Here is a 25915-nt window from a genome sequence, read left to right as displayed (position 1 = left end):
GTTTGATGCAGCTCTCCATGCTACTCTATCCTGTGCAAGCTGCTTCATCTCCCAGTACCTACTGCAACCTACATCCTTCTGAATCTGCTTAGTTTACTCATCTCTCGGTCTCCCTCTACGATTTTTACCCTCCACACTGCCCTCCAATGCTAAATTTGTGATCCCTTGATGCCTCAAAACATGTCCTACCAACCGATCCCTTCTTCTAGTCAAGTTGTGCCACAAACTTCTCTTCTCCCCAATCCTATTCAATACCTCCTCATTAGTTACGTGCTCTATCCACCTTATCTTCAGTATTCTTCTGTAGCACCACATTTCGAAAGCTTCTATTCTCTTCTTGTCCAAACTAGTTATCGTCCATGTTTCACTTCCATACATGGCTACACTCCAAACAAATACTTTCAGAAACGACTTCCTGATACATAAATCTATATTCGATGTTAACAAATTTCTCTTCTTCAGAAACACTTTCCTTGCCATTGCCAGTCTACATTTTATATCCTCTCTACTTCGACCATCATCAGTTATTTTACTTCCTAAATAGCAAAACTCCTTTACTACTTTAAGTGTCTCATTTCCTAATCTAATTCCCTCAGCATCACCCGATTTAATTTGACTACATTCCATTATCCTCGTTTTGCTTTTGTTAATGTTCATCTTATATCCTCCTTTCAAGACACTGTCCATTCCATTCAACTGCACTTCCAAGTCCTTTGCTGTCTCTGACAGAATTACAATGTCATCGGCGAACCTCAAAGTTTTTACTTCGTCTCCATGAATTTTAATACCTACTCCAAATTTTTCTTTTGTTTCCTTTACTGCTTGCTCAATATACAGATTGAATAACATCGGGGAGAGGCTACAACCCTGTCTCACTCCTTTCCCAACCACTGCTTCCCTTTCATGCCCCTCGACTCTTATGACTGCCATCTGGTTTCTGTACAAATTATAAATAGCCTTTCGCTCCCTGTATCTTACCCCTGCCACCTTTAGAATTTGAAAAAGAGTATTCCAGTCAACATTGTCAAAAGCTTTCTCTAAGTCTACAAATGCTAGAAACGTAGGTTTGCCTTTTCTTAATCTTTCTTCTAAGATAAGTCATAAGGTCAGTATTGCCTCACGTGTTCCAACATTTCGACGGAATCCAAACTGATCCTCCCCGAGGTCTGCATCTACCAGTATTTCCATTCGTCTGTAAAGAATTCGCGTTAGTATTTTGCAGCCGTGGCTTATTAAACTGATAGTTCGGTAATTTTCACATCTGTCAGCACCTGCTTTCTTTGGGATTGGAATTATTATATTCTTCTTGAAGTCTGAGGGTATTTCGCCTGTCTCATACATCTTGCTCACCAGCTGGTAGAGTTTTGTCAGGACTGGTTGTCGCAAGGCTATCAGTAGTTCTAATGGAATGTTGTCTACTCCGGGGGCCTTGTTTCGACTCAGGTCTTTCAGTGCTCTGTCAAACTCTTCACGCAGTATCGTATCTCCCATTTCATCTTCATCTACATCCTCTTCCATTTCCATAATATTGTCCTCAAGTACATCGCCCTTGTATAAACCTTGTATATACTCCTTCCATCTTTCTGCCTTCCCTTCTTTGCTTAGAACTGGGCTGCCATCTGAGCTCTTTATATTCATACACGTGGTTCTCTTCTCTCCAAAGGTCTCTTTAATTTTCCTGTAGGCAGTATCTATCTTATCCCTAGTGAGATAAGCTTCTACATCCTTACATTTGTCCTCTAGCCATGCCTGCTTAGCCATTTTGCACTTCCTGTCGATCTCATTTTTGAGATGTTTGTATTCCTTTTTGCCTGCTTCATTTACTGCATTTTTATATTTTCTCCTTTCATCAATTAAATTCAATATTTCTTCTGTTACCCAAGGATTTCTAGCAGCCCTCGTCTTTGTACCTACTTTATCCTCTGCTGCCTTCACTACTACATCCCTCAGAGCTACCCATTCTTCTTCTACTGTATTTCTTTCCCCTATTCCTGTCAATTGTTCCCTTATGCTCTCCCTGAAACTCTGTACAACCTCTGGTTCTTTCATTTTATCCAGGTCCCATCTCCTTAATTTCCCACATTTTTGCAGTTTCTTCAGTTTTAATCTACAGGTCATAACCAATAGATTGTGGTCAGAGTCCACATCTGCCCCTGGAAATGTCTTACAACTTAAAACCTGGTTCCTAAATCTCTGTCTTACCATTATATAATCTATCTGATACCTTTTAGTATCTCCAGGGTTCTTCCACGTATACAACCTTCTTTCATGATTCTTAAACCAAGTGTTAGCTATGATTAAGTTGTGCTCTGTGCAAAATTCTACTAGGTGGCTTCCTCTTTCATTTCTTAGCCCCAATCCATATTCACCTACTATGTTTCCTTCTCTCCCTTTTCCTACACTCGAATTCCAGTCACCCATTACTATTAAATTTTCGTCTCCCTTCACTATCTGAATAATTTCTTTTATTTCATCATACATTTCTTCAATTTCTTCATCATCTGCAGAGCTAGTTGGCATATAAACTTGTACTACTGTAGTAGGTGTGGGCTTTGTATCTATCTTGGCCACAATAATGTGTTCACTATGCTGTTTGTAGTAGCTTACCCGCATTCCTATTTTCCTATTCATTATTAAACCTACTCCTGCATTACCCCTATTTGATTTTGTGTTTATAACCCTGTAGTCACCTGACCAGAAGTCTTGTTCCTCCTGCCACCGAACTTCACTAATTCCCACTATATCTAACTTTAACCTATCCATTTCCCTTTTTAAATTTTCTAACCTACCTGCCCGATTAAGGGATCTGACATTCCACGCTCCGATCCGTAGAACGCCAGTTTTCTTTCTCCTGATAACGACATCCTCCTGAGTAGTCCCCGCCCGGAGATCCGAATGGGGGACTATTTTACCTCCGGAATATTTTACCCAAGAGGATGCCATCATCATTTAATCATACAGTAAAGCTGCATGTCCTCGGGAAAAATTACGGCTGTAGTTTCCCCTTGCTTTCAGCCGTTCGCAGTACCAGCACAGCAAGGCCGTTTTGGTTAATGTTGCAAGGCCAGATCGGTCAATCATCCAGACTGTTGCTCCTGCAACTACTGAAAAGGCTGCTGCCCCTCTTCAGGAACCACACATTTGTCTGGCCTCTCAACAGATACCCCTCCGTTGTGGTTGCACCTACGGTACGGCCATCTGTATCGCTGAGGCACGCAAGCCTCCCCACCAACGGCAAGGTCCATGGTTCATGGGGGAGGGTGGCCGTAGTAGGATACCCCAAATAACAATAATCTCAATTGAATGCCCACTCATTTCTTGTTAGGTGAGAGTGTGTAAGGCAACCTTCAGCTTTTTACTGCTCATATATGACTCAAATCATCTAAAAGATATAACTGGCACAGTCAAACACATTAATAAACAAAAGATACACTATGGCTCCAGTTAATTAATAACATCTTTGGATGTCTTGTGCAAGACAGAAAATATTGTCTAATAAACTGAAGAGCCATATCAAGAACCAAACTCTGGATCTGTTAACAATGTGTACCCTGAAAAACAGGCAAAAACGTTGTTGTTCTTCAAAACTGTTTCATAAGAAATCATCTTAATCGATGTTAATTTGTGATATTTATGTGGTCTTTCTTTGATTGCCAAAAGTTATTGGTAACATTATTTATAAATCTTGTCTTTGATGTGAGATGAACAGGAGGTCATTTCTTGATTATGATGATGATGATGATTAAGTATTACATTTGTAGTATATTGTTGTTTGTGCAATTTTGTTTCAGTCCATTCCTGTTATAATGATTGGGCCTGGAACTGGTGTAGCTCCGTTCCGTAGTTTTATTACAGAGAGAGTGGCACTTAGTGAAGCTGGAGCTGAAAGACTTTACTTATTCTTTGGCTGTCGCTATTCGAGACAAGATTTCCACTGTCGGGAAGAGTGGCTTAACTTTGAACGAAATGGGCAGCTGTCACTGTTTGTTGCTTTTTCCAGAGATCAGGAGGAAAAGAGGTATGTTGTATTTTCTTGTAATATTTTAGCAGTTAAAGACTATCAGTAGTATGTTACAGAATGGAACTGCTGCATCCAACACAACCAGGACTTTTTATTACAGAATTTTAGTTGAATTTTATGTATAATGTTTTCAGTTTTAAGAATTTTAAGTTCTTTCAAGGAAATTCTGTCCTCTTATTTGTCACATTGCTTCCTTGCTCATGATGGTTGTTATGTGGTTCCTCACTTATGTAGGTTCAAACGTGGCTTCTCTCATTTATAGAGGTTTTCACTTGTAGGACAAAAAAGACATGTTTTATTCACACCAGAATTACTGTGGGGACAGTCTGCACTGGCAACTTTCCAGTGCACTACCATACCCCCTGTGTCGTGCTGAATGAGATGCTTAGACAGTGTATTAAACTGATGTGAAATATGGTGTAACAAACTTACCTGTGAAACATGTAGGTCATTTTGATATCCCAATGATAAGAAGAGGTAGCTTGTCTGTTCCAGTCATGTTTTCTACAGAAGAGAGTGGTGACGCGCTTCATAGTTTGTGTACTTTTGTGGCACTCTTCTCATTTAAACATAAAGGTGCTATCCAGAAGGCACTTGCAATACAAACCAGGTTCATCTGGATTATACACATTTAAAAAAATTAGTAAATCTTCAGTCCACTGCTTGCACTTACCTTGATCCACATTTGCTTCCCAAGTTGATTTTCTCGAAAAAAAAAAAATTTTTTTTTACAGCTTAAATATTCATAGCAAGATGGAAAAATTCCACCTCTCCTGGCCTCTGGTTTTTCCTTTCAACTTTGGTCCGTCTATGGGAATCCTCACACCCTCCAAAGCTTTGTTTCATCCACTCCAAGAAACACTGTCAACATTAAGAAATTAAACAGTTCAGTTTTTCTTAATATTTCCATGTCTCTCAAGTCACTGAGCCATTATGTCTTTTATGATCTTGTAAGAAGTGGACTAAGGTAAGCCAAACATACACAAAATCTCACTTGTGACTTGCTACCCTCAAGCACTTTCCAAATGTTATGCTTGATGAAAACACTTTAATTTTTTCCTTTGACATACTGAGAATGTGACACATCTTCCTAAGAGATTGATATTTGTTGATCGATTCATCTTTGTCTCATGAAGTATTATTGTCATGCAGAGAAACAATAACCTTATGTGTGTGTGTGTGTGTGTGTGTGTTTTCTCATTTACCCAGGTTTGACCATACAGTGTGGAGAAAAATTGTCACAAAATTTCAACCCTGAATAGCTGATGCCAGTAGGAACCAAAATTAGCAGTGTTGTGTAGGTCGACAAAGCACAATTTTTAAACTACAGAAACTTCGCACCATGCACTCCGATTGGCTACGGGATTGCCCTGTTGCTGGATGCTCTGGACAATGCATGACTGCAAATGCTTTGCATGCTGGAGATCCCAATGTATTCAAGGTGGCTTACTGTATGACTAAATCACAGGTGACGTGTGTGTGCTCCGAAGTAAAGCCTACGCGCGTGAATGCCTCTGATATCAGGTGAAGACAAACAGCAAGACCTATTCAATACGTGTGCATATCACGTTGGGGTAATGACGGGGTGAGGCATGTTTGTATGTGTGAACCGACAACCATAGCACCGCCCATCAACCAATGAACGGGGCAACAGGCCAATCCCATGACCAATCGGAGCGTGCGGCACCAAGTTTCCGTAGTTTAAAAATGGTGAGTTGTTGACCTACACAACATTAGTAATGTTGGTTCCTACTGGCATCAGCTATCCAGGGTTAAAATTTCGTGACACAATTTTTCTCCACCCTGTATTTGTATCTACAGAGATGGAATGAGAAGTAAATGAATAATTAAGTACTAAAATTAAAATTGTGTATGTTGATTAACTAAATACACATTCTGCAACTTTAGGACACTAAGGTGATTAGATTTGTGTATGTAACTTTTAAAAAAGGCGACACTTGGGTGGTGGTGGTGTGCATTAAGTAAAGAATATGCTATCTGAAACTGAGTGTGAATATATGGACTGTGAGAATTAAACTACAGTGCCAGCTTTTTATTTATTGTCTTGTTCAGCTTGTAAACTTACATTAATAAACAGTAAAAGAAAAATCAGAGTTCTTCAAGACTGGAGTTTTATGTAGCCATTGCAGTTCTGCATATGGAGAGCTGTGCAAATCTGTTACAGCATTGTCCACTCAGATATGTAACAATGCATAAAATATTTCACAAGTTGCACCCTTCAGTAATATAGGAAGGTCATTTTGTAGAATCCATCAATCATTTTCATGCATGAGCCCATTCTCTTTTGTACTTGATTAAACTCCATCCAAATTTTTAATTACATTATGGCCTTTCATCTTACTGGCTGGCTTCAGTCACAATGGTACTTAGAAATTGATACATACCACATCTTCTTTTATTGTTCCTCAGATCAAATTGCTAATTTTTCATCTTTCTGTTGCAATAGGAGTCTGGGTTTGAGGTGATTGATGCCTATAAGATTTTTATGTTTTGAATGTTTTAAGCTGTACAAACTCTTCTTGTACTTATTGGCTTTCTCTGTAGTTATTGTAACTGCAGAAGGTTTAAGATGGCCCAGGACCAGAACGGTATTGCATTGTGTGCCCTGCCTCCTGACATTATTGCATTCTTCAGTTGGACATCCATTCTAACAATATTACCTCTGCTGTGCCTACAGTACTGGAGTAAAAGTAGGATCACCGGCCAAAGAATTAGTGACCCTAGAGCTATAATAAAAAGCATCATTTAACAGTGTGTAGTTCCACCCCTAGACCACCTCCCACCTGGATTTGGCATGTAATAACCACCTGGATTTGGTTAGGAAATGAGTCCACAAGGTTGTGCAGGTACATTGCATCCAGGTTAAGCTGCTTGCTGAGGATTTGACCACGTAGTTGCACCAAATTGCAGGAATGCTGATGTCTGTGTTTTACTGCTGTTCCGACATGTCGCATTGGCTTTCTGTAGGGTTCAAGTCAGGTGATTTTGCAGTCCAGTTGAGATGTAATAGGATGGGGGAGCATTCAGAAAACCAGTCACATGTTCTTCCACTCCCATGAACTTTCCCTGTTGTCATCTTTATATGCCTGTGTGAGCAATAGCCTCTTGCAAGGTGGCAGACTCCAAATGTCCATTGTATGCAGTTCTCATCAGAGTGTTCTCACACTAACTGGTTGGGACAGGCTTTCATTCACTGCCTGCAACAATTGCTCTCGAGCTTGGAAGAAATTTTGATTCATAAGCCATGAGACACATTGTCAATCCCCCTCCATCAGGATCTTTTTATGACTGCAGTTACGATGTCATGTTTCATGGCCATGTGTGTTACACCACTGCTTGTAGACTTGTTGAAAAGTCCACTGTGAAACACCAACAAATCCAGCAACTTCAATTTCCATGTAGCCAACAATTACCGCTTTTTGCAACTCTGTCATGTCTTTACATTTACCCATGTTTACGTACAATGTCCACTTGAAACAAGAGTGTCTTACTGATCACTACTGCCTTATGCTCATTTAGAGACAGTGCACCCACAGTCGAGAGGATGGCTCAATTGCTGCACATTCTGTAAAGGTTTAATGATTCATTTGTGCGTGCACACTGCGGTGACTAATTTTTTGTCAGGCTGTTTTTATCACAACCCAGAACACGCCTGCCACTTCAGCCTAAATAGAACTTCAGGTCTTCAGTTTGTACTTCATCCCTACCAGCTGGCATGTATGCAAGAGAGTTTGCTACAGAATTGTCTATTATGTTGGCCTGTCTTTGTACTTTTTTCATAGCTGATTGATACAGATGTGTACCTTTTTATTTGCTCTCCTCATATCCTATTTGAATTATGATGTAAGTTATCATGGAGTTACAGTCTCCTACAACCTTTTTACCAAGCATACTATGGATTGGTTCTCATGAAGTTATAAGTTGATACTTTGCCCATGTACAGGTAAAAGAGGAAACAGTACTGGTTCCTGCAATATGCCATTTTCATCTGTTATTTTCATCGGCCTTTCTTTTGGTTTAACTTTAGGCTGTCATATGATTTGTGCATATTTCTGAGTTCAACACGTATGTGCCTGCATCTGGTGTTAGTTTGGCCAGAATTCCCTAAAATTGTACTGAATCATGAACTTATGGAGTTCAATAAGTATATCTACAATTTTAATTTTTTTTGTGCATATTTCTCGACATAGATTGCAAGAAGAGCTAAGACTTGATCTCACTAATTCCTGTCCACCACTTGATTTGAGAGAAGTTTATTGGGATGTTTAAGGGGGACTAAACAGCTAAGGTCATCAGTCCCGAGAGAGAAGTATAGCCATGAATTGTAAGTTAATTCTACTTGTTACAATCTTCCCCTTATAATTGCATGGGAACACACAGTAAGGAAATTGGTCAGAAGTGATTTAGGGTGTCAAATGTTTTAGCTGGATGCAGGCTGGTGAAGACTCTTGACACCTTTCCACATCTTACTGATATTGTCTGGTTTAATGCTCTCAGGAATCAGCAGCTTCTTTGAGTAGAATTGAAGAAGGTAATATTTCCACTGTCTCCAATCACTGTGGCATCCTTGTCTCGTTTCTGGTCATTAGATGATCCAAAATGTGGACTTTCCTTTCTTGATATCTTTCTCAATAAATACACATTCTCTAAAAGACCTGTGATCAGTACAGATTTAAAGAGTAGTTTGGATTTTTTTTTTTTTTTTTTTTTTTTTTTTTTTTTTTTTTTTTTGTGCAATTATATTATTTCTACAGGCTAACCAACCTCTTCCTACTAATAAGTACTCTACCAACAAAACACCACATCCCATCTCACCAGATTGTTCAGTCTGATCAGGTAACTTCAAATTGTCTGTAACACCATGACAGTTACTATTATTTTGACCATCTATTAGCAGCCTGGCACTCACAGTTTGTCCACTCATACTAATTTTAAATTGTTGTTGTTGTTGTTGTTGTCTTCAGTCCTGAGACTGGTTTGATGCAGCTCTCCATGCTACTCTATCCTGTGCAAGCTGCTTCATCTCCCAGTACCTACTGCAACCTACATCCTTCTGAATCTGCTTAGTGTACTCATCTCTCGGTCTCCCTCTACGATTTTTACCCTCCACGCTGCCCTCCAATGCTAAATTTGTGATCCCTTGATGCCTCAAAACATGTCCTACCAACCGATCCCTTCTTCTAGTCAAGTTGTGCCACAAACTTCTCTTCTCCCCAATCCTATTCAATACCTCCTCATTAGTTACGTGATCTATCCACCTTATCTTCAGTATTCTTCTGTAGCACCACATTTCGAAAGCTTCTATTCTCTTCTTGTCCAAACTAGTAATCGTCCATGTTTCACTTCCATACATGGCTACACTCCAAACAAATACTTTCAGAAACGACTTCCTGATACATAAATCTATATTCGATGTTAACAAATTTCTCTTCTTCAGAAACGCTTTCCTTGCCATTGCCAGTCTACATTTTATATCCTCTCTACTTCGACCATCATCAGTTATTTTACTTCCTAAATAGCAAAACTCCTTTACTACTTTAAGTGTCTCGTTTCCTAATCTAATTCCCTCAGCATCACCCGATTTAATTTGACTACATTTCATTATTCTCGTTTTGCTTTTGTTAATGTTCATCTTATATCCTCCTTTCAAGACACTGTCCATTCCGTTCAACTGCTCTTCCAGGTCCTTTGCCGTCTCTGACAGAATTACAATGTCATCGGCGAACCTCAAAGTTTTTACTTCGTCTCCATGAATTTTAATACCTACTCCAAATTTTTCTTTTGTTTCCTTTACTGCTTGCTCAATATACAGATTGAATAACATCGGAGAGAGGCTACAACCCTGTCTCACTCCTTTCCCAACCACTGCTTCCCTTTCATGCCCCTCAACTCTTATTACTGCCATCTGGTTTCTGTACAAATTATAAATAGCCTTTTGCTCCCTGTATTTTACCCCTGCCACCTTTAGAATTTGAAAAAGAGTATTCCAGTCAACATTGTCAAAAGCTTTCTCTAAGTCTACAAATGCTACAAATGCTAGAAACGTAGGTTTGCCTTTTCTTAATCTTTCTTCTAAGATAAGTCGTAAGGTCAGTATTGCCTCACGTGTTCCAACATTTCGACGGAATCCAAACTGATCCTCCCCGAGGTCTGCATCTACCAGTTTTTCCATTCGTCTGTAAAGAATTCGCGTTAGTATTTTGCAGCCGTGGCTTATTAAACTGATAGTTCGGTAATTTTCACATCTGTCAGCACCTGCTTTCTTTGGGATTGGAATTATTATATTCTTCTTGAAGTCTGAGGGTATTTCGCCTGTCTCATACATCTTGCTCACCAGCTGGTAGAGTTTTGTCAGGACTGGTTGTCGCAAGGCTGTCAGTAGTTCTAATGGAATGTTGTCTACTCCGGGGGCCTTGTTTCGACTCAGGTCTTTCAGTGCTCTGTCAAACTCTTCACGCAGTATCGTATCTCCCATTTCGTCTTCATCTACATCCTCTTCTATTTCCATAATATTGTCCTCAAGTACATCGCCCTTGTATAAACCTTCTATATACTCCTTCCACCTTTCTGCCTTCCCTTCTTTGCTTAGAACTGGGCTGCCATCTGAGCTCTTGATATTCATACACGTGGTTCTCTTCTCTCCAAAGGTCTCTTTAATTTTCCTGTAGGCAGTATCTATCTTACCCCTAGTGATATAAGCTTCTACATCCTTACATTTGTCCTCTAGCCATCCCTGTTTAGCCATTTTGCACTTCCTGTCGATCTCATTTTTGAGACGTTTGTATTTCTTTTTGCCTGCTTCATTTACTGCATTTTTATATTTTCTCCTTTCATCAATTAAATTCAATATTTCTTCTGTTACCCAAGGATTTCTAGCAGCCCTCGTCTTTGTACCTACTTTATCCTCTGCTGCCTTCACTACTACATCCCTCAGAGCTACCCATTCTTCTTCTGCTGTATTTCTTTCCCCTATTCCTGTCAATTGTTCCCTTATGCTCTCTCTGAAACTCTGTACAACCTCTGGTTCTTTCAGTTTATCCAGGTCCCATCTCGTTAATTTCTCACATTTTTGCAGTTTCTTCAGTTTTAATCTACAGGTCATAACCAATAGATTGTGGTCAGAGTCCACATCTGCCCCTGGAAATGTCTTACAACTTAAAACCTGGTTCCTAAATCTCTGTCTTACCATTGTATAATCTATCTGATACCTTTTAGTATCTCCAGGGTTCTTCCACGTATACAACCTTCTTTCATGATTCTTAAACCAAGTGTTAGCTATGATTAAGTTGTGCTCTGTGCAAAATTCTACTAGGCGGCTTCCTCTTTCATTTCTTAGCCCCAATCCATATTCACCTACTATGTTTCCTTCTCTCCCTTTTCCTACACTCGAATTCCAGTCACCCATTACTATTAAATTTTCGTCTCCCTTCACTATCTGAATAATTTCTTTTATTTCATCGTACATTTCTTCAATTTCTTCACCATCTGCAGAGCTAGTTGGCATATAAACTTGTACTACTGTAGTAGGTGTGGGCTTCGTATCTATCTTGGCCACAATAATGCGTTCACTATGCTGTTTGTAGTAGCTTACCCGCATTCCTATTTTCCTATTCATTATTAAACCTACTCCCGCATTACCCCTATTTGATTTTGTGTTTATAACCCTGTAGTCACCTGACCAGAAGTCTTGTTCCTCCTGCCACCGAACTTCACTAATTCTCACTATATCTAACTTTAACCTATCCATTTCCCTTTTTAAATTTTCTAACCTACCTGCCCGATTAAGGGATCTGACATTCCACGCTCCGATCCTTAGAACGCCAGTTTTCTTTCTCCTGATAACGACATCCTCCTGAGTAGTCCCCGCCCGGAGATCCGAATGGGGGACTATTTTACCTCTGGAATATTTTACCCAAGAGGATGCCATCATCATTTAATCATACAGTAAAGCTGCATGTCCTCGGGAAAAATTACGGCTGTAGTTTCCCCTTGCTTTCAGCCGTTCGCAGTACCAGCACAGCAAGGCCGTTTTGGTTAATGTTGCAAGGCCAGATCAGTCAATCATCCAGACTGTTGCCCCTGCAACTACTGAAAAGGCTGCTGCCCCTCTTCAGGAACCACACGTTTGTCTGGCCTCTCAACAGATACCCCTCCGTTGTGGTTGCACCTACGGTACGGCCATCTGTATCGCTGAGGCACGCAAGCCTCCCCACCAACGGCAAGGTCCATGGTTCATGGGGGGGAATTTTAAATTGTTTTCTCATAAAATACATACAGTGAAACCCCATTTTTACACTTTTCAGTAGACTTTAAAAATTATATAAAATAAAGGAAATAACTTTTTCAGTGGCAAAAGTTGCATGTAGGATTCCCCCTTGGATTTTCATAGCTTATGTATGATCTATATATATGTAATAGGCATCAAAATTCTTGCCAGGGACTATTTTACTATATAATAAAGCTTATCTGAATTTTGTACTATGTTTAGCCACTGGTGTAACTGTAGCTGACAACTTCCTGGGAAGTAGAAATGTTTTGACTTAATTTCATTCATCATTATTGGGGTTTTTGGAAAGCCTGGAGCAGTTTCACTCGTAATTTAAATAATAAAATACTGAACAAGTTACGTATTTTTTCATGCTTGGAACAACACATTTTGAAAAGTTATTCTCATTGTCAAGTGCAGATACTTACCTAAGTATTTTCTGTGATATTTGCATAGGTTTTGTTGTGCCTCTCTTGCAGTGTAGCAGTATTTTTGAGGTTGTGTAGTATATTGTGCCTCCTCCATTATGCAGTAAACACACACACTCAAATCATCACTCACACTGTTTGTGAAACATCACAAAAAATTACTTACATAAGTATTTGCATTTGACAACAAGAATAAATTCTATAAATGTATAAAAAAAAAACTCGTAATTCGTGCAGTGTTTTATTATTTAAACCAGAAACAGTTGAACAGTGCAAAGATAGCAGCTATATAAGTGGCCAAACAACGAAACACATGAAAGAGGTGTTTGAGTAATGCAAAGGTGTCATGGCTATCACAAAGCTGTGTATGCGCATTAGGGACCATTGGAAAATGGTGTGATTTATTTGAGTGAACCTCATTCCTCCCATTACCCACCATGCCGAGTAAATCTTGGCAGTGGCAGGAGACAAAGCATGGATTCTTCAGGCTTTTAGTGAATCAGATGTGCCGGTGTCGAGAAACTTAACTGTGTAACAGTACTTGAAGACCAATGTCATGAAGGCATAATTTTATGTCAGTTACGTCAGTTTTTTTTTTTTTTTTCTCAACAAACATTGTTTTATAAAGCGAAAATTGCTGGAAAATTATAGCAATACTATGGAAAGGAAAGTTGCTACTCACCATATAGCGGAGATGTTAAATCACAGATAGGTGTGTGTGTGTGTGTGTGTGTGTGTGTGTGTGTGTGTGTGTGTGTGACACACACACACACACACACACACACACACACACACACACACACACAGCATTTTGCTCTAGTTCTGGAGGGCAAGAGTTTCAGTGTGTGCTACAGGTTCCAGGAATTTGGGATTACGTAGCAGAAGAACTTTGTGGATGGAGAGAAGATACTGCAGGGAGGTTTGGACTTGGTTGATATGGTTTTGCAGGACTATGTTGGTTAGGGCTAAGGATTGATGGAATCTGAACAAATAGAGGTCATTTTGGAAAGGGGGTTGCAGCATGAGTTGGGTAATTTGATGGTAAAGCCATTTGGGGGGGATTCCATGAGCCAAGCAGCAACATAGGAACAGTGTGTGGGACTGGGATATGGCTAGGGATGAGGAAACTTTTCTGTATTGGTGCAAATGGAAGGAGCTAGGATCCATGGTGGTGGAAAAAAGCGAAAAATTATGTAAATAACATAGAATTACATCATAAAAAAATTCACAAAAATAGACTCAAATATGTGTGAATTATCACAGTAAGGATGAAACAGATCCAAAAGGTGGAAACAAGATGAAATCTGAGGGAGTCGACGATATCGAAAAATTAGTGGATGCAAACTGGAATAGAATGGAGAAGGAATGGGGGTTGGGCAGGGGGTCGTAGGATGAGATACAATATCATGGGGCACCAGAAAGGTTCTGGAAATATCTCAAGAAAATACGGGAGAGTGACATGGGGAGAGTGATCAATTTGAAGTTATAGGCTTAATGATATCGGCAGGAGTAATGTGGGACATAAGATGCTGCACCAAAAATCTGCGTAGTCTTGTAACTGCCCATTGTGCACAGCCAAGGTGGTTGGTACAGTGTGGCTCGTAAGGTGACAAGACAATCACAGGAAATGACTGACAGACATTGAGTATAATGATACTTTAGAAAATGGTAACAAAGGAAAACAGCACTGGGTCAGGATAGAAGAAAAGCCATCAGGCAAAATTCAAACAATGGAAAATCCAGAGTGGAATGCAACAATATTATGAAAAGGAAAGTTGTTGCTCACAATGTAGCAGAGATGCTGAGTCACAGATAATGCACAACAAAAAGAAAATTATAAATATGTTACTGCGAAAATGGGTATGAATTAACATTGTGAACATAGGAAATTTGACAGAAGCAATAAAAAAGTTGTAAATGGCAGGAAAAGTTATCTCTGTGAATGTAAAAGTGGATCACAAGTGATTGTTTCTTACTCATTCCCCTTGAGAATGTTCTTATCAATTTGCTGGGCTTGACATACTGAGTCACTGTGATACCTTACATTTAACATGTGTAAGTAGACTGGTATCGTTTTCCTGCAGCAGGAAAATTTGAATAGTTTTTTGATTTTTTTTTTTTACTCTCACTTCCTGCTTACTCCTTGGTTGTTGATGCCTCCTCCATTCTTCCAGTGATTCTTGGTAACAGTGCACCAAGCTGAAACTTATAAGTCACACTGCCTTCTCCAGATTTTTATTCACCTTAGAGTACCATCTTGCATGCATTATAATATTCCTATTCTGCATTTGTCTTATTTTTATCATACAAAACTTGTCTGTATCCTCCCTTCAGCAAACAAATTTGTTGGCTACTCTCTTATTAGCCTGCACCTGTGACCTCAATGTATACATCCACGTTGTTATTCGTGGATACATTTAATGATCCACTCTTTATATGCAAGAAGTTGCCTACCTTCTACAGATGCTCCTTAGAGTTTCATGTACCTGGGTGACCTCATGCACAGTAGTTATAGAAGTTTGTTTAGTTATTGTGGTAGGTATCTCCTTTCTTATTGCTTTTGCCAGCTTCGTTGTTGGTTTTCATGTATGGTGATCTTCACCACTGTACTTCTTGCCCATTTAATTTTTTCTGGCACTTTCTGTTTCTGGATCATTTAGCCTCTCCACATTGAAATGGGGAATATTTTTTGTTATCTGTGGCTCTTCATATAGAGGGAAAACATTGTATGTTTGTCACTTTTTTTATGACATTACAACCATTGTGAGCATAGGAAATTTGACAGAAGCAATAAAAAGTTGTAAATAGCAGGAAAAGTTATCTCTATCAGCTTCGACAGTTTACAATTACAATACCGATTGCTGCTTGGTCCCCACATGTCCTGACCTTGCCCCTCACCCTTTGAGACTGTTGACCTTTCTGTACTTGCCCGAGGCCATCTTACCTAAAAAAAATCGCCCAGTCCACGCCACACAGCCCCTGCTACCCGTGTAGCCGCTTGCTGCATGTTGTGGACTCCTGACCTATCCAGTGGAACCCAAAACCCCACCATCCTATGACGCAAGTCGAGGAATCTGCAGCCCGTACAGTCGCAGAACCGTCTCGGCCTCTGATTCAGACCCTCCACTCGGCTCTGTACCGAAGGTCTGCAGTCAGTCCTCTCAACGATGCTGCAGATGGTGAGCTCTGCTGGCAGTCTTCACCAAATCAGATAGCCACCGGAAGCCAGAGAGTATTTCCTCCGATCCATAGCGACACACATCATTGGCGCCAACATGAGCGACCACCTGCAGATGGGTGCACCCTGTACCCTTCATGGCATCAGGAAGGACCCTTTCCACATCTGGAATGACTTCCCCCGGTAAGCACACAGAGTGCACATTGGTTTTCTTCCCCTCTCTTGCTGCCATATCCCTAAGGGACCCTATTACGAGCCTGACATTGGAGCTCCCAACTACCAGTAAGACCACCCTCTGCGACTGCCCAGATCTAGCAGACTGAGGGGCAACCTCTGGAACAGGACAAGCAGCTATCTCCAGCCGAAGATCAGTATCAGCCGGAGACAGAACCTGAAACCGGTTCGTCAGACAAACTGGAGAGGCCTTCCGTTCAGCCCTCCGGAATGTCTTTCGCCCCCTGCCACACCTCGAGATGACCTCCCACTCTACCACAGGTGAGGGATCAGCCTCAATGTGGGCAGTATCCGGGCAGCCACAGTCGTAGTCCGATCGGGGGATGCGTGGGACGAACTGGCCGTCCCCGACAAACCCCCATCCGGACCCCCACAGTGATGCCCATTGGCAACAGCCTCAAGCTGTGTGACCGAAGCCAACACTGCCTGAAGCTGTGAGCGAAGGGATGCCAACTCAGCCTGCATCTGAACACAGCAGTTGCAGTCCCTATCCATGCTAAAAACTGTTGTGCAAAGAACGTCTGAATTAATCTACAGAGAGCACAAACAAATCGACACAAAATTTGAACAGTTATTAAAATACAAGACTGCCTAGTAAATGCAGTAATGCTGCTACTTGCGCACTGCTGACACACTGCTTGGCGGCGGAAGAAGACTACGCGATTTTACACTATTCACGTACTAAAACGCGATGCTACAACTCTCAAGTACTATAATACACCCAAAATTTATGAATTAAACAATGCAGGTACCGAAAACACGCAAATAAATTAAGAATTAAACTATGTAACAAATGAGTGAGCTAGGAGTATACGACTTGCTGCTGCAGCTGCTTATCCAACGGCAGCAGGGAGCATCTTTTGATAAGCAACTTCTTTTACTTACCTCCCACCTCAAATGTTATGGCTTTGTACTTTGCCATTGTGTTTTAATTTATTAACCCGTTACCCACCTTAGGTCCTATCTCCAGATGTTTAGGGATAGTAGTGATTCCTCTCCAGTATTTCCTTTCAGAGTTTTGCTAGGTGCTACACTGGTACTAATATATAGCAAGGAATTCCATATTATTTCTGTATTTGATATTAATTTCTGCAATTGTTCTTTTCATTCACGTCTAAATGTCTAAAATTTTATTTTCATTACACTTCTCTTTAATCTCTTTGGTCCACTATTTTCTACTTTTGACCTGGACTTGTTTTCATGTCATATAACCTGTTTTCAGAGATTACCACCACTCTCCCATTTACTGTAAAACGTGGTTGATTCTGGTCTATTTTCTCTAATAAATAGATGCAAGACTCTCCCATTATCATTATTAATTTTCATTACCGCTTGGTTCAGATTCATTATTAAATCATTTTCCATCATCCAGTCTACCCCTAATAACACATTTATATTCGTGTGAGGAATCACCAACAAAAATTTTTGGAATACTTGTCTATTAATTTTAAAAGTTATAGGCACTTCCGATCCCAACATTTTTCTCTTCAGTTCATGTATGTGAACTATACACGCAATAGATAAATAATAGATAGTGTGGACTTATTCACAGTTCATTTCTTTTCCAAACATCTATAGCATTAATGTGTGCTTTTGACGCAGTATCTACTATGAAATCAAAGGATTCTCCTCTGATGGTTTCTTTTATCATTAACACACTTTTTTTTTTAACCGTGTACCTCTTGTTGTTCTAATATTCTTCCCTTGGTATCTAAGGAAAGTACTGATCACTACCATTATTTTTTGGATGTCCATGGGCTTGATTATTATCCTGCTCTGTGCACCACTCCTAAAATTATTTTGTTCACCTCGTGTCATGAAAGGTTTTGGCCTTCCATTACTTCTGGTATATTGGTTTCTGTGCAGAGTTTACCTATGGAAACTGATTTTGATGTGAATTTTTATTATTTCTTCTCACCTCTACCCATGTGTCATCTTTGTATCATTACTTTCTTTGTTTTTATATGAATAATCAAGCTGGTCCAGCGACTCAAGTAAGTGTTGTGCAACCACCTCTTTTCAACTAAGTTTTCTCTTACACAGTCCAGAAATCAACTAATTGGTGCTTAAATCAGCTGTGCTTCATTTATTGTATTTTTTTTTTTTTTTTTTCGCTCATCAGAGTACATGACCTGGTTTAAATGCCACCCCAAGAAATTTCTGTAGCCTACTCAGCTATCATTACATAGACAATGGCCTAGTGATCCTAATCTAGGCTTGTTCTGCACTTTTTGTGACAAATATTTGGTCATAGAATAAAGGTGGATTTCTTCCTCTTAGGATAACCAAAAATGTATACACTTTACAAGTTACACAGAAGTAGATTTAGTTCAAATGTTCAGCAGTTTGGAATTTTTCCATATTTAGCAAAGAAGTAAAGAAAATTGAACTAAATCTTGTATATAACTCATAAAATGTATATGTTTCAGTGACTTTTACAGTGTATACATTTCTGATTATCCCAAGAGGAAGGAAATCCACCTTCAAACGATTTTTTAAAATTACCAGGTGTACTTGCCCATGTGGTTTGAACATAGAAAAGCTGCAGGATCTTCTTCTCTTCATTTGAAAGTGTAACTCTTCCAACCAATTTGTGTTCAGATCACTGTGATTCATGCTTGGATTGTTCGGTTTCAACTTGTAGCCTGCAAGCATTATATGATATTGTATCTATGGATTCTGTTTCCTTGCTAAGGCATAGAAGTAACATGCAGGGAATTTGGCAAGTCAGCGCATCGCAACGTTCTTTAAGTTTGTCATCACTGTTGATTTATTGACCACCAAGGGACATTTTCAGCTGAAAAAAAAGATACGGAAATTGATACAGACAAGATGAAAGCTCAACAAGGAGGGATTCAAACTTGCTCCAGCAACATTATGTAATACTTATCTGTCTTGTTTGCTGCGTGAGGTCAGGCATTGTCATGAATCAAAACAGTACTGTTTGCAGGTTTTCTGCAAACCTCATTCTGAATTGCATCTGAATTGCATCTCACTACAAACATTTGCATTTATTGTTTCACCTCACAATAAAACAATGCAGCAGTAAAATACTGGGCACATCCCACAAGACTGTGCACATAACTTTTCAATGTATCAAGATTTGTTTGGTTTTAGTCTTTCCTGGTGATACCATGTGCCTCCATTCCACGTAACAAGCACACATTTTTCAAAAATACAGTTATTCAGAAAAAATTTCATTAAGAAGTAATCTTGAAATTTGTGGAAAGTTCTTAGAAAGATTGAATTCTGTAAATTTATGGTTTTCTTTTAAAATGTCTTCAACTAAATGAATCAGTTGTTCATTAACCAAACATGGATTCCCACTTTGTTCATCATAAAGCAATTGATCATGTCCTTTGTTGAACGTTGGACCTATCTACCATTTTAATCACTCATCACGTGTTGTTCACATTCAGGAAATGGATTACAGATCAAATCTCACAAGCAGCCGGATTTGCAGTCAACTTTGCTGTTTTAAACAACTCATGTAGAACTTAAAATTGTGCCATCTCCTCCTCCTCGATTCAAAGCAAGTACTGCTGAAAGATTGAGCTGCGGTTGTAATGTTGTCACAGAAAGGAACAGATTCATTTAGTAAGCACGAAACCATCACAGATATGATCAGCCAACTCCAGTGACAAACACTGCAAGAGAAAGCATTCTGTATCACAGTACAGTTTACTGTTGAAGTTCTGAGAGCATACATTCCTAGAAGAGTCAACGATTACATTGCTTCCTCCTATGTACATCTTGCAGAAAAAGTATTAATTTAAAATTAGAGAGATTCGATCACACATGGAGGCTTACTGGCAATCATTCTTCCTGCAAACTATTCATGAATGGAACAGGAAAGGGGGAGGTGACAGTTGCACACAAAGTATCCTCCACCATACACCATAAGGTGGCTCGTAGAGTATAGATGTAGATGTAGATGTAGAAGGGAATTTACCCTCTGAACGTAACTCGTATTTCAATAAACAATAAATCTACTCTAAACTAAAAACAGTCACCTCAAGTATTTATCTGAACAGTCAGTAACTAGACTACTGTACTACTCTCTACTCATTATTAGTCTCTAAAGTTACTTTCTACATCACTTCCACACAAGAGTGAAGTTCATTATAATAAAATATGTCTGTACTAACTACTACTTCAGAAACCAGACTCCAATTGGAATGATGCTGTTGTTTATTAAACTGTTCAATGACATAATTTACATGAGGCTTATAGATGCAAATTTAGTAATAGTACTGCTGTAATTGTTGTGGGTGGTATTCTGTATTTTATGAAAGTGCTGCATAGGTAAGTCTCTCATTCTGCACCAATTCTCATAATACAGCTACATACATTTCCCTGGACACACTTACAAATAAAGTATTAATTGTCAGTAATAGTATGACTATATATATTTTCCACACACTCTGCAAAGAAGAAGAAATGTGCATCATGCTTAAATATCCGTAATATTATCTAATTATCACACTAGTATGTCTCAAAATGTTGAGTTCCACTTATTTTTTGCATGGCCACCCCTATACATGTCGTGTCAGCTTTATACTTTACAGGTTATCTATGATAAATGGATGGAAGCTTATAGCAAAACACCACTATTGCGTTCAGGGATTTCGGAGCTAGTTAATATTTGTTTTACCTTCTCATTCCTTTTTTGTGGTCATTGTAGTAGTGTAGTAAAAATTCATTACAAATCATATACTTATGGGCATACACACAGAGAAAATATTGAACCGGCTGGCAACAATATTACTACTCATTACTCGTTTGTCTGAAATTGTTCAACTAGCAGTCTGAAATATCATTTTCCACATTAACGTAAACCTCCAGAATCTGAAAATAATGCATCTGGCCAAACCAAGAAAAATGTAACTGTTTCGAATGTTGAAAATTATTTTACTGTTAGTATGGTTCAGTTTAGGAGATTTCTTAACTATCAGCTGGTCTGGTAGCAAACTGTCTCAAAATGATAGTAACTGAAAACCAACTGAACATTTCCTTATTACGCTTTAATAGATATCCAAATTACTATTCTTTCTCCTTCATCCTCTCTTCCCAAATTATTTCTGGGTGACATTAATTTACATTTTGTTTACTAGTTTGCCTCTTAATTTCTTCTTGCCTAAGGCTGTTGATTTCTCTCTCTCTCTCTCTCTCTCTCTCTCTCTCTCTCTCTCTCTCTCTCTCTCTCCCCTTTTTTCCCCTACTTGTTAAGGTTTTATTAGTGTCTACAAAATTTGTAAACAGCTCACACAATTCAGGTTATCAGGTAGTCAAACTGCAGTGGCAACACAATATTTTCTTTCAAACTGAATAAAACAGTGATACATGAATATTGCTTACACCAAGGGCATAGTGTTCCGGGTTCCTGAGTTACCTGCATTCCACTCGGCAATTCCCTATGAACAAATAACACCAAATATTTTCTGTTTGAAGAAACCACTTTTGTTCTACAAAACAAAAATTAAATCTGATCTGTTTCATGGATGATCTGGCTATTACTCTCATTCCAAATCTACACAATACTTCTTTATACACCAAATATCTCAAAAAACTATTCACTCAACTGAGGAATTGGTTAGTATATTTGTCTGCAATATTAGTAAATGGTGACTTCTCTCTGAACATGCACCCGTTCTGTGTGATATATAAAAGGCAAACTTTTCTTTGAACTTACCTTCTAGATCAAAAGGAAAACTCAGTTGAGGAAACTAATAAATTATGAGATTGAACTGCTGGCTAGTATTTACGTTCCAGAGATGAAATACATACACTATCGATAGATACACACAGGTCCGACATACTAGGCACATGTAATCTTACACAAGGGGGGGGGGGGGGGACCTGAAGTCAACTTCGATATGTAAATAAACACACAGAAAGCATAGTTTCAAACAGTGCGAAATCCAGAATGGAATGCAACAATGTTATGAGAAGGAAAGTTGCTACTCACCATATAGCAGAGATGCTAAGTTGCAGATAGGCACAATAAAAGGCTCTCACAATTATAGCTTTTGGCCATTAAGGCCTTTGTCAACAATTAAGGAGGAGGCTGGACCAGGGAGGGGGAGGAATAGCGAAGTGCAGCAGATTAGACAGGGTGCATGTGAGAGATGGGGAGGGGAGACGGAGTGGCAGAAAAAGATAGAAATAAAAAGCCTGGGTGTGGTGGTGGAATGATGGCTGTGTAGTGCTGGAATGGGAACATGGAAGGGGCCAGATGGGTGAGGACAGTGACTAACGAAGTGAGTCACTTTCTTCACCCACCTAGCCCCTTCCATGTTCCTATTCTAGCACTACACAGCCATCATTCCATCATGACACCCAGTCTTTTTACACTCCTGGAAATTGAAATAAGAACACCGTGAATTCATTGTCCCAGGAAGGGGAAACTTTATTGACACATTCCTGGGGTCAGATACATCACATGATCACACTGACAGAACCACAGGCACATAGACACAGGCAACAGAGCATGAACAATGTCGGCACTAGTACAGTGTATATCCACCTTTCGCAGCAATGCAGACTGCTATTCTCCCATGGAGACGATCGTAGAGATGCTGGATGTAGTCCTGTGGAATGGCTTGCCATGCCATTTCCACCTGGCGCCTCAGTTGGACCAGCGTTCGTGCTGGACGTGCAGACCGCGTGAGACGACGCTTCATCCAGTCCCAAACATGCTCAATGGGGGACAGATCTGGAGATCTTGCTGGCCAGGGTAGTTGACTTACACCTTCTAGAGCACGTTGGGTGGCACGGGATACATGCGGACGTTCATTGTCCTGTTGGAACAGCAAGTTCCCTTGCCGGTATAGGAATGGTAGAACAATGGGTTCGATGACGGTTTGGATGTACCGTGCACTATTCAGTGTCCCCTCGACGATCACCAGAGGTGTACGGCCAGTGTAGGAGATCGCTCCCCACACCACGATGCCGGGTGTTGGCCCTGTGTGCCTCGGTCGTATGCAGTCCTGATTGTGGCGCTCACCTGCATGGCGCCAAACACGCATACGACCATCATTGGCACCAAGGCAGAAGCGACTCTCATCGCTGAAGACGACACGTCTCCATTCGTCCCTCCATTCATGCCTGTCGCGACACCACTGGAGGCGGGCTGCACGATGTTGGGGCGTGAGCGGAAGACGGCCTAACGGTGTGCGGGACCGTATCCCAGCTTCATGGAGACGGTTGCGAATGGTCCTCGCCGATACCCCAGGAGCAACAGTGTCCCTAATTTGCTCTGGAAGTGGCGGTGCGGTCCCCTACGGCACTGCGTAGGATCCTACGGTCTTGGCGTGCATCCGTGCGTCGCTGCGGTCGGGTCCCAGGTCGACGGGCATGTGCACCTTCCGCCGACCACTGGCGACAACATCGATGTACTGTGGTGACCTCACGCCCCACGTGTTGAGCAATTCGGCAGTACATCCACCCGGCCTCCCGCATGCCCACTATATGCCCTCGCTCAAAGTCCGTCAACTGCACATACGGTTTACGTCCACGCTGTCGCGACATGCTACCAGTGTTAAAGACTGCGATGGAGCTCCGTATGCCACGGCAAACTGGCTGACACTGACTTCGGCGGTGCACAAATGCTGCGCAGCTAGCGCCATTCGACGGCCAACACCGCAGTTCCTGATGTGTCCGCTGTGCCGTGCGTGTGATCATTGCTTGTACAGCCCTCTCGCAGTGTCCGGAGCAAGTATGGTGGGTCTGACACACTGGTGTCAATGTGTTTTTTTTTCCATTTCCAGGAGTGTATTTTCTCCTTTTCTGCTACCCTCCCCCCCCCCCTCCCCCCCCCCCCCTTCCGTGTGCGTGCGTGCGCGCCAATGGCCAAAACGTATAATTGTGAGAGTCTTGTTGTTGTGCTTATCTGCGACTCAGCATCTCTGCCATATAGTGAGTGGCAACTATTTTTCTCAAACAGCATAGTTTTTTATGTAGCAGAATTTTGTGACATGTTGTACACTAATGTACCAAAGATGAACACTGTAGCATTAGTTTATCCCAGTCAAAATAGCAAAAATTGTGGAATGCCCACAAAGCATGTCTTTTGTGAGGACTTGCCAACAGTGCAGTTGGTTATGTGTTAATCTTGCTGCTTATTTGTCTTCAAATCAAGATTCCAATCTAAAATGCCCATTTATGAAGTCATTATAATGTAAATGTAAATAAAATAGAAAGAAACTTCCACGTGGGAAAAATATATTAAAAACAAAGATTCCAAGACTTACCAAGCGGGAAAGCGCCGGTAGACAGGCACAATTGTGCCTGTCTACGGGCACTTTCCCGCTTGGTAAGTCTGGGAATCTTTGTTTTTAATATATTATAATGTAAATGGATAGATAAAAAAATCTACTCACCAAGCGGCGGTAGGAGAACAGACAAGTTGAACATTTACAAGCTTTAGGAGCCTGTGGTTCCTCCATCTGACAGAGGAGTTGAAGGGGAAGGAATCAGCCTTTCCTTCTATCCTTTCAGGGAGACTACCTGACCTGCAGTTCTGGGTGACTTTTTTGAACTGTATCCCTTTCCGTAAACATCTCCAGTCATTTTCCTTCATCCTTCTTCCCTCCCCTTCAACTCTTCTGCCAGGAGGAGGAGCCACATGCTCCAAAAGCTTGTAAAAGTTAAACCTTTGTGTGTGTGTGTGTGTGTGTGTGTGTGTGTGTGTGTGGGTGAGTGTGTTTTTCTCCTGCCCCTCTTGGTGAATATACTTTTTATGTATCCATTACATTATGTTGTCAGTAATTGATTATTTTTGTTGCCTTATGTGAAGTCAACTTGCCCCAAATTCTGTCTGATTTATGTAGTTTGTAGTGGTGAATAATAGGTTATGCTAATTTCATAAGAAAAAGTTGTAACTATGGTAATGGATTTATACTTTGCAGATATGTTCAACATGTATTATGCGAGCAAGCAGAATTATTGTGGGATTTGTTAAATAAGAAGAGTGCATACATTTATGTTGCTGGAAATTCAAAAAATATGCCAGATCAAGTCAGAGATACTTTTATTTCACACGTTTGTGGTGGCGCAGGAGAACTTCCGGAGACAAATGCTACAAAATTCATTGAACAACTAGAGATGAATGGAAGATATCAGACAGAAACCTGGAGCTGAAAGTATCAGACTATGGTTGTGTGAACTGCCAATATTTTTGTTTTGTCTAATTTTCCTTTCTGATCTTTTTTTGTACTATGATTGTTGTACAATGTGTATGTTACCTGTTATTGTGATAAATTAAATGCCTTGCTAAAACAGCTAGATTTCCAAAGGCCTGGCTTAAAAACTGTTAAATTTAAGAGCTGTATTGTTCATAGTTGCTGTTAAATAAAGGTGATTCTCATACTTAATTGTTTCAAATATATTTATTTATCTAATCCTGATATATTTTCCGTAAGGTCCTTCCAATAGATGTAAGTTTTATTTCTGACTTTATGGTATGGTTTAAGGTAATTCCACACTTACATTAGCCATGGGATCACTTTTCTTTGTGTGTGCTTGATATGCATTTACATCACTGGTTCACAAAAATGTAATAATATGAATGAATATCTTCTGTTTCTTCTGAAAAAAGTTATTTCTTTAGTTTACATACTATCAGAAATGTTGTCGATGCACTACCTGCAAGTAATTAAGCATGAAGTATGTGCTTTGATTGATCAGGATCATGTCACAAACTTTGTGTAATTTCTTAAATTTACTTCTCATAATTGGAAATACTGTATAGTTACTACTGTGAGATA

The 25915-nt window shown here is 40.1% G+C and overlaps 1 protein-coding gene across 3 annotated transcripts in view; it reads left to right on the top strand.

Moving 5' to 3' along the window:
* Positions 1-25522, top strand: part of LOC126353872 (NADPH-dependent diflavin oxidoreductase 1) — an 82510-nt gene extending 56988 nt beyond the window's left edge. For all 3 annotated transcript variants that reach the window (XM_050003055.1, XM_050003056.1, XM_050003057.1), the window contains exons 8-9: positions 3792-4018; positions 25058-25522. In XM_050003055.1, coding sequence (XP_049859012.1) covers positions 3792-4018; positions 25058-25289 — 459 coding nt within the window. In that variant the 3' untranslated portion in view covers positions 25290-25522. The remainder of the gene's footprint in view (positions 1-3791; positions 4019-25057) is intronic.
* Positions 25523-25915: the final 393 nt, after the last annotated feature.

The sequence above is a fragment of the Schistocerca gregaria genome, chromosome 3 (genome assembly GCF_023897955.1).
Source record: "Schistocerca gregaria isolate iqSchGreg1 chromosome 3, iqSchGreg1.2, whole genome shotgun sequence".
NCBI lineage: Eukaryota > Metazoa > Arthropoda > Insecta > Orthoptera > Acrididae > Schistocerca > Schistocerca gregaria.
This window is presented reverse-complemented; position numbering and strand designations above follow the sequence as displayed.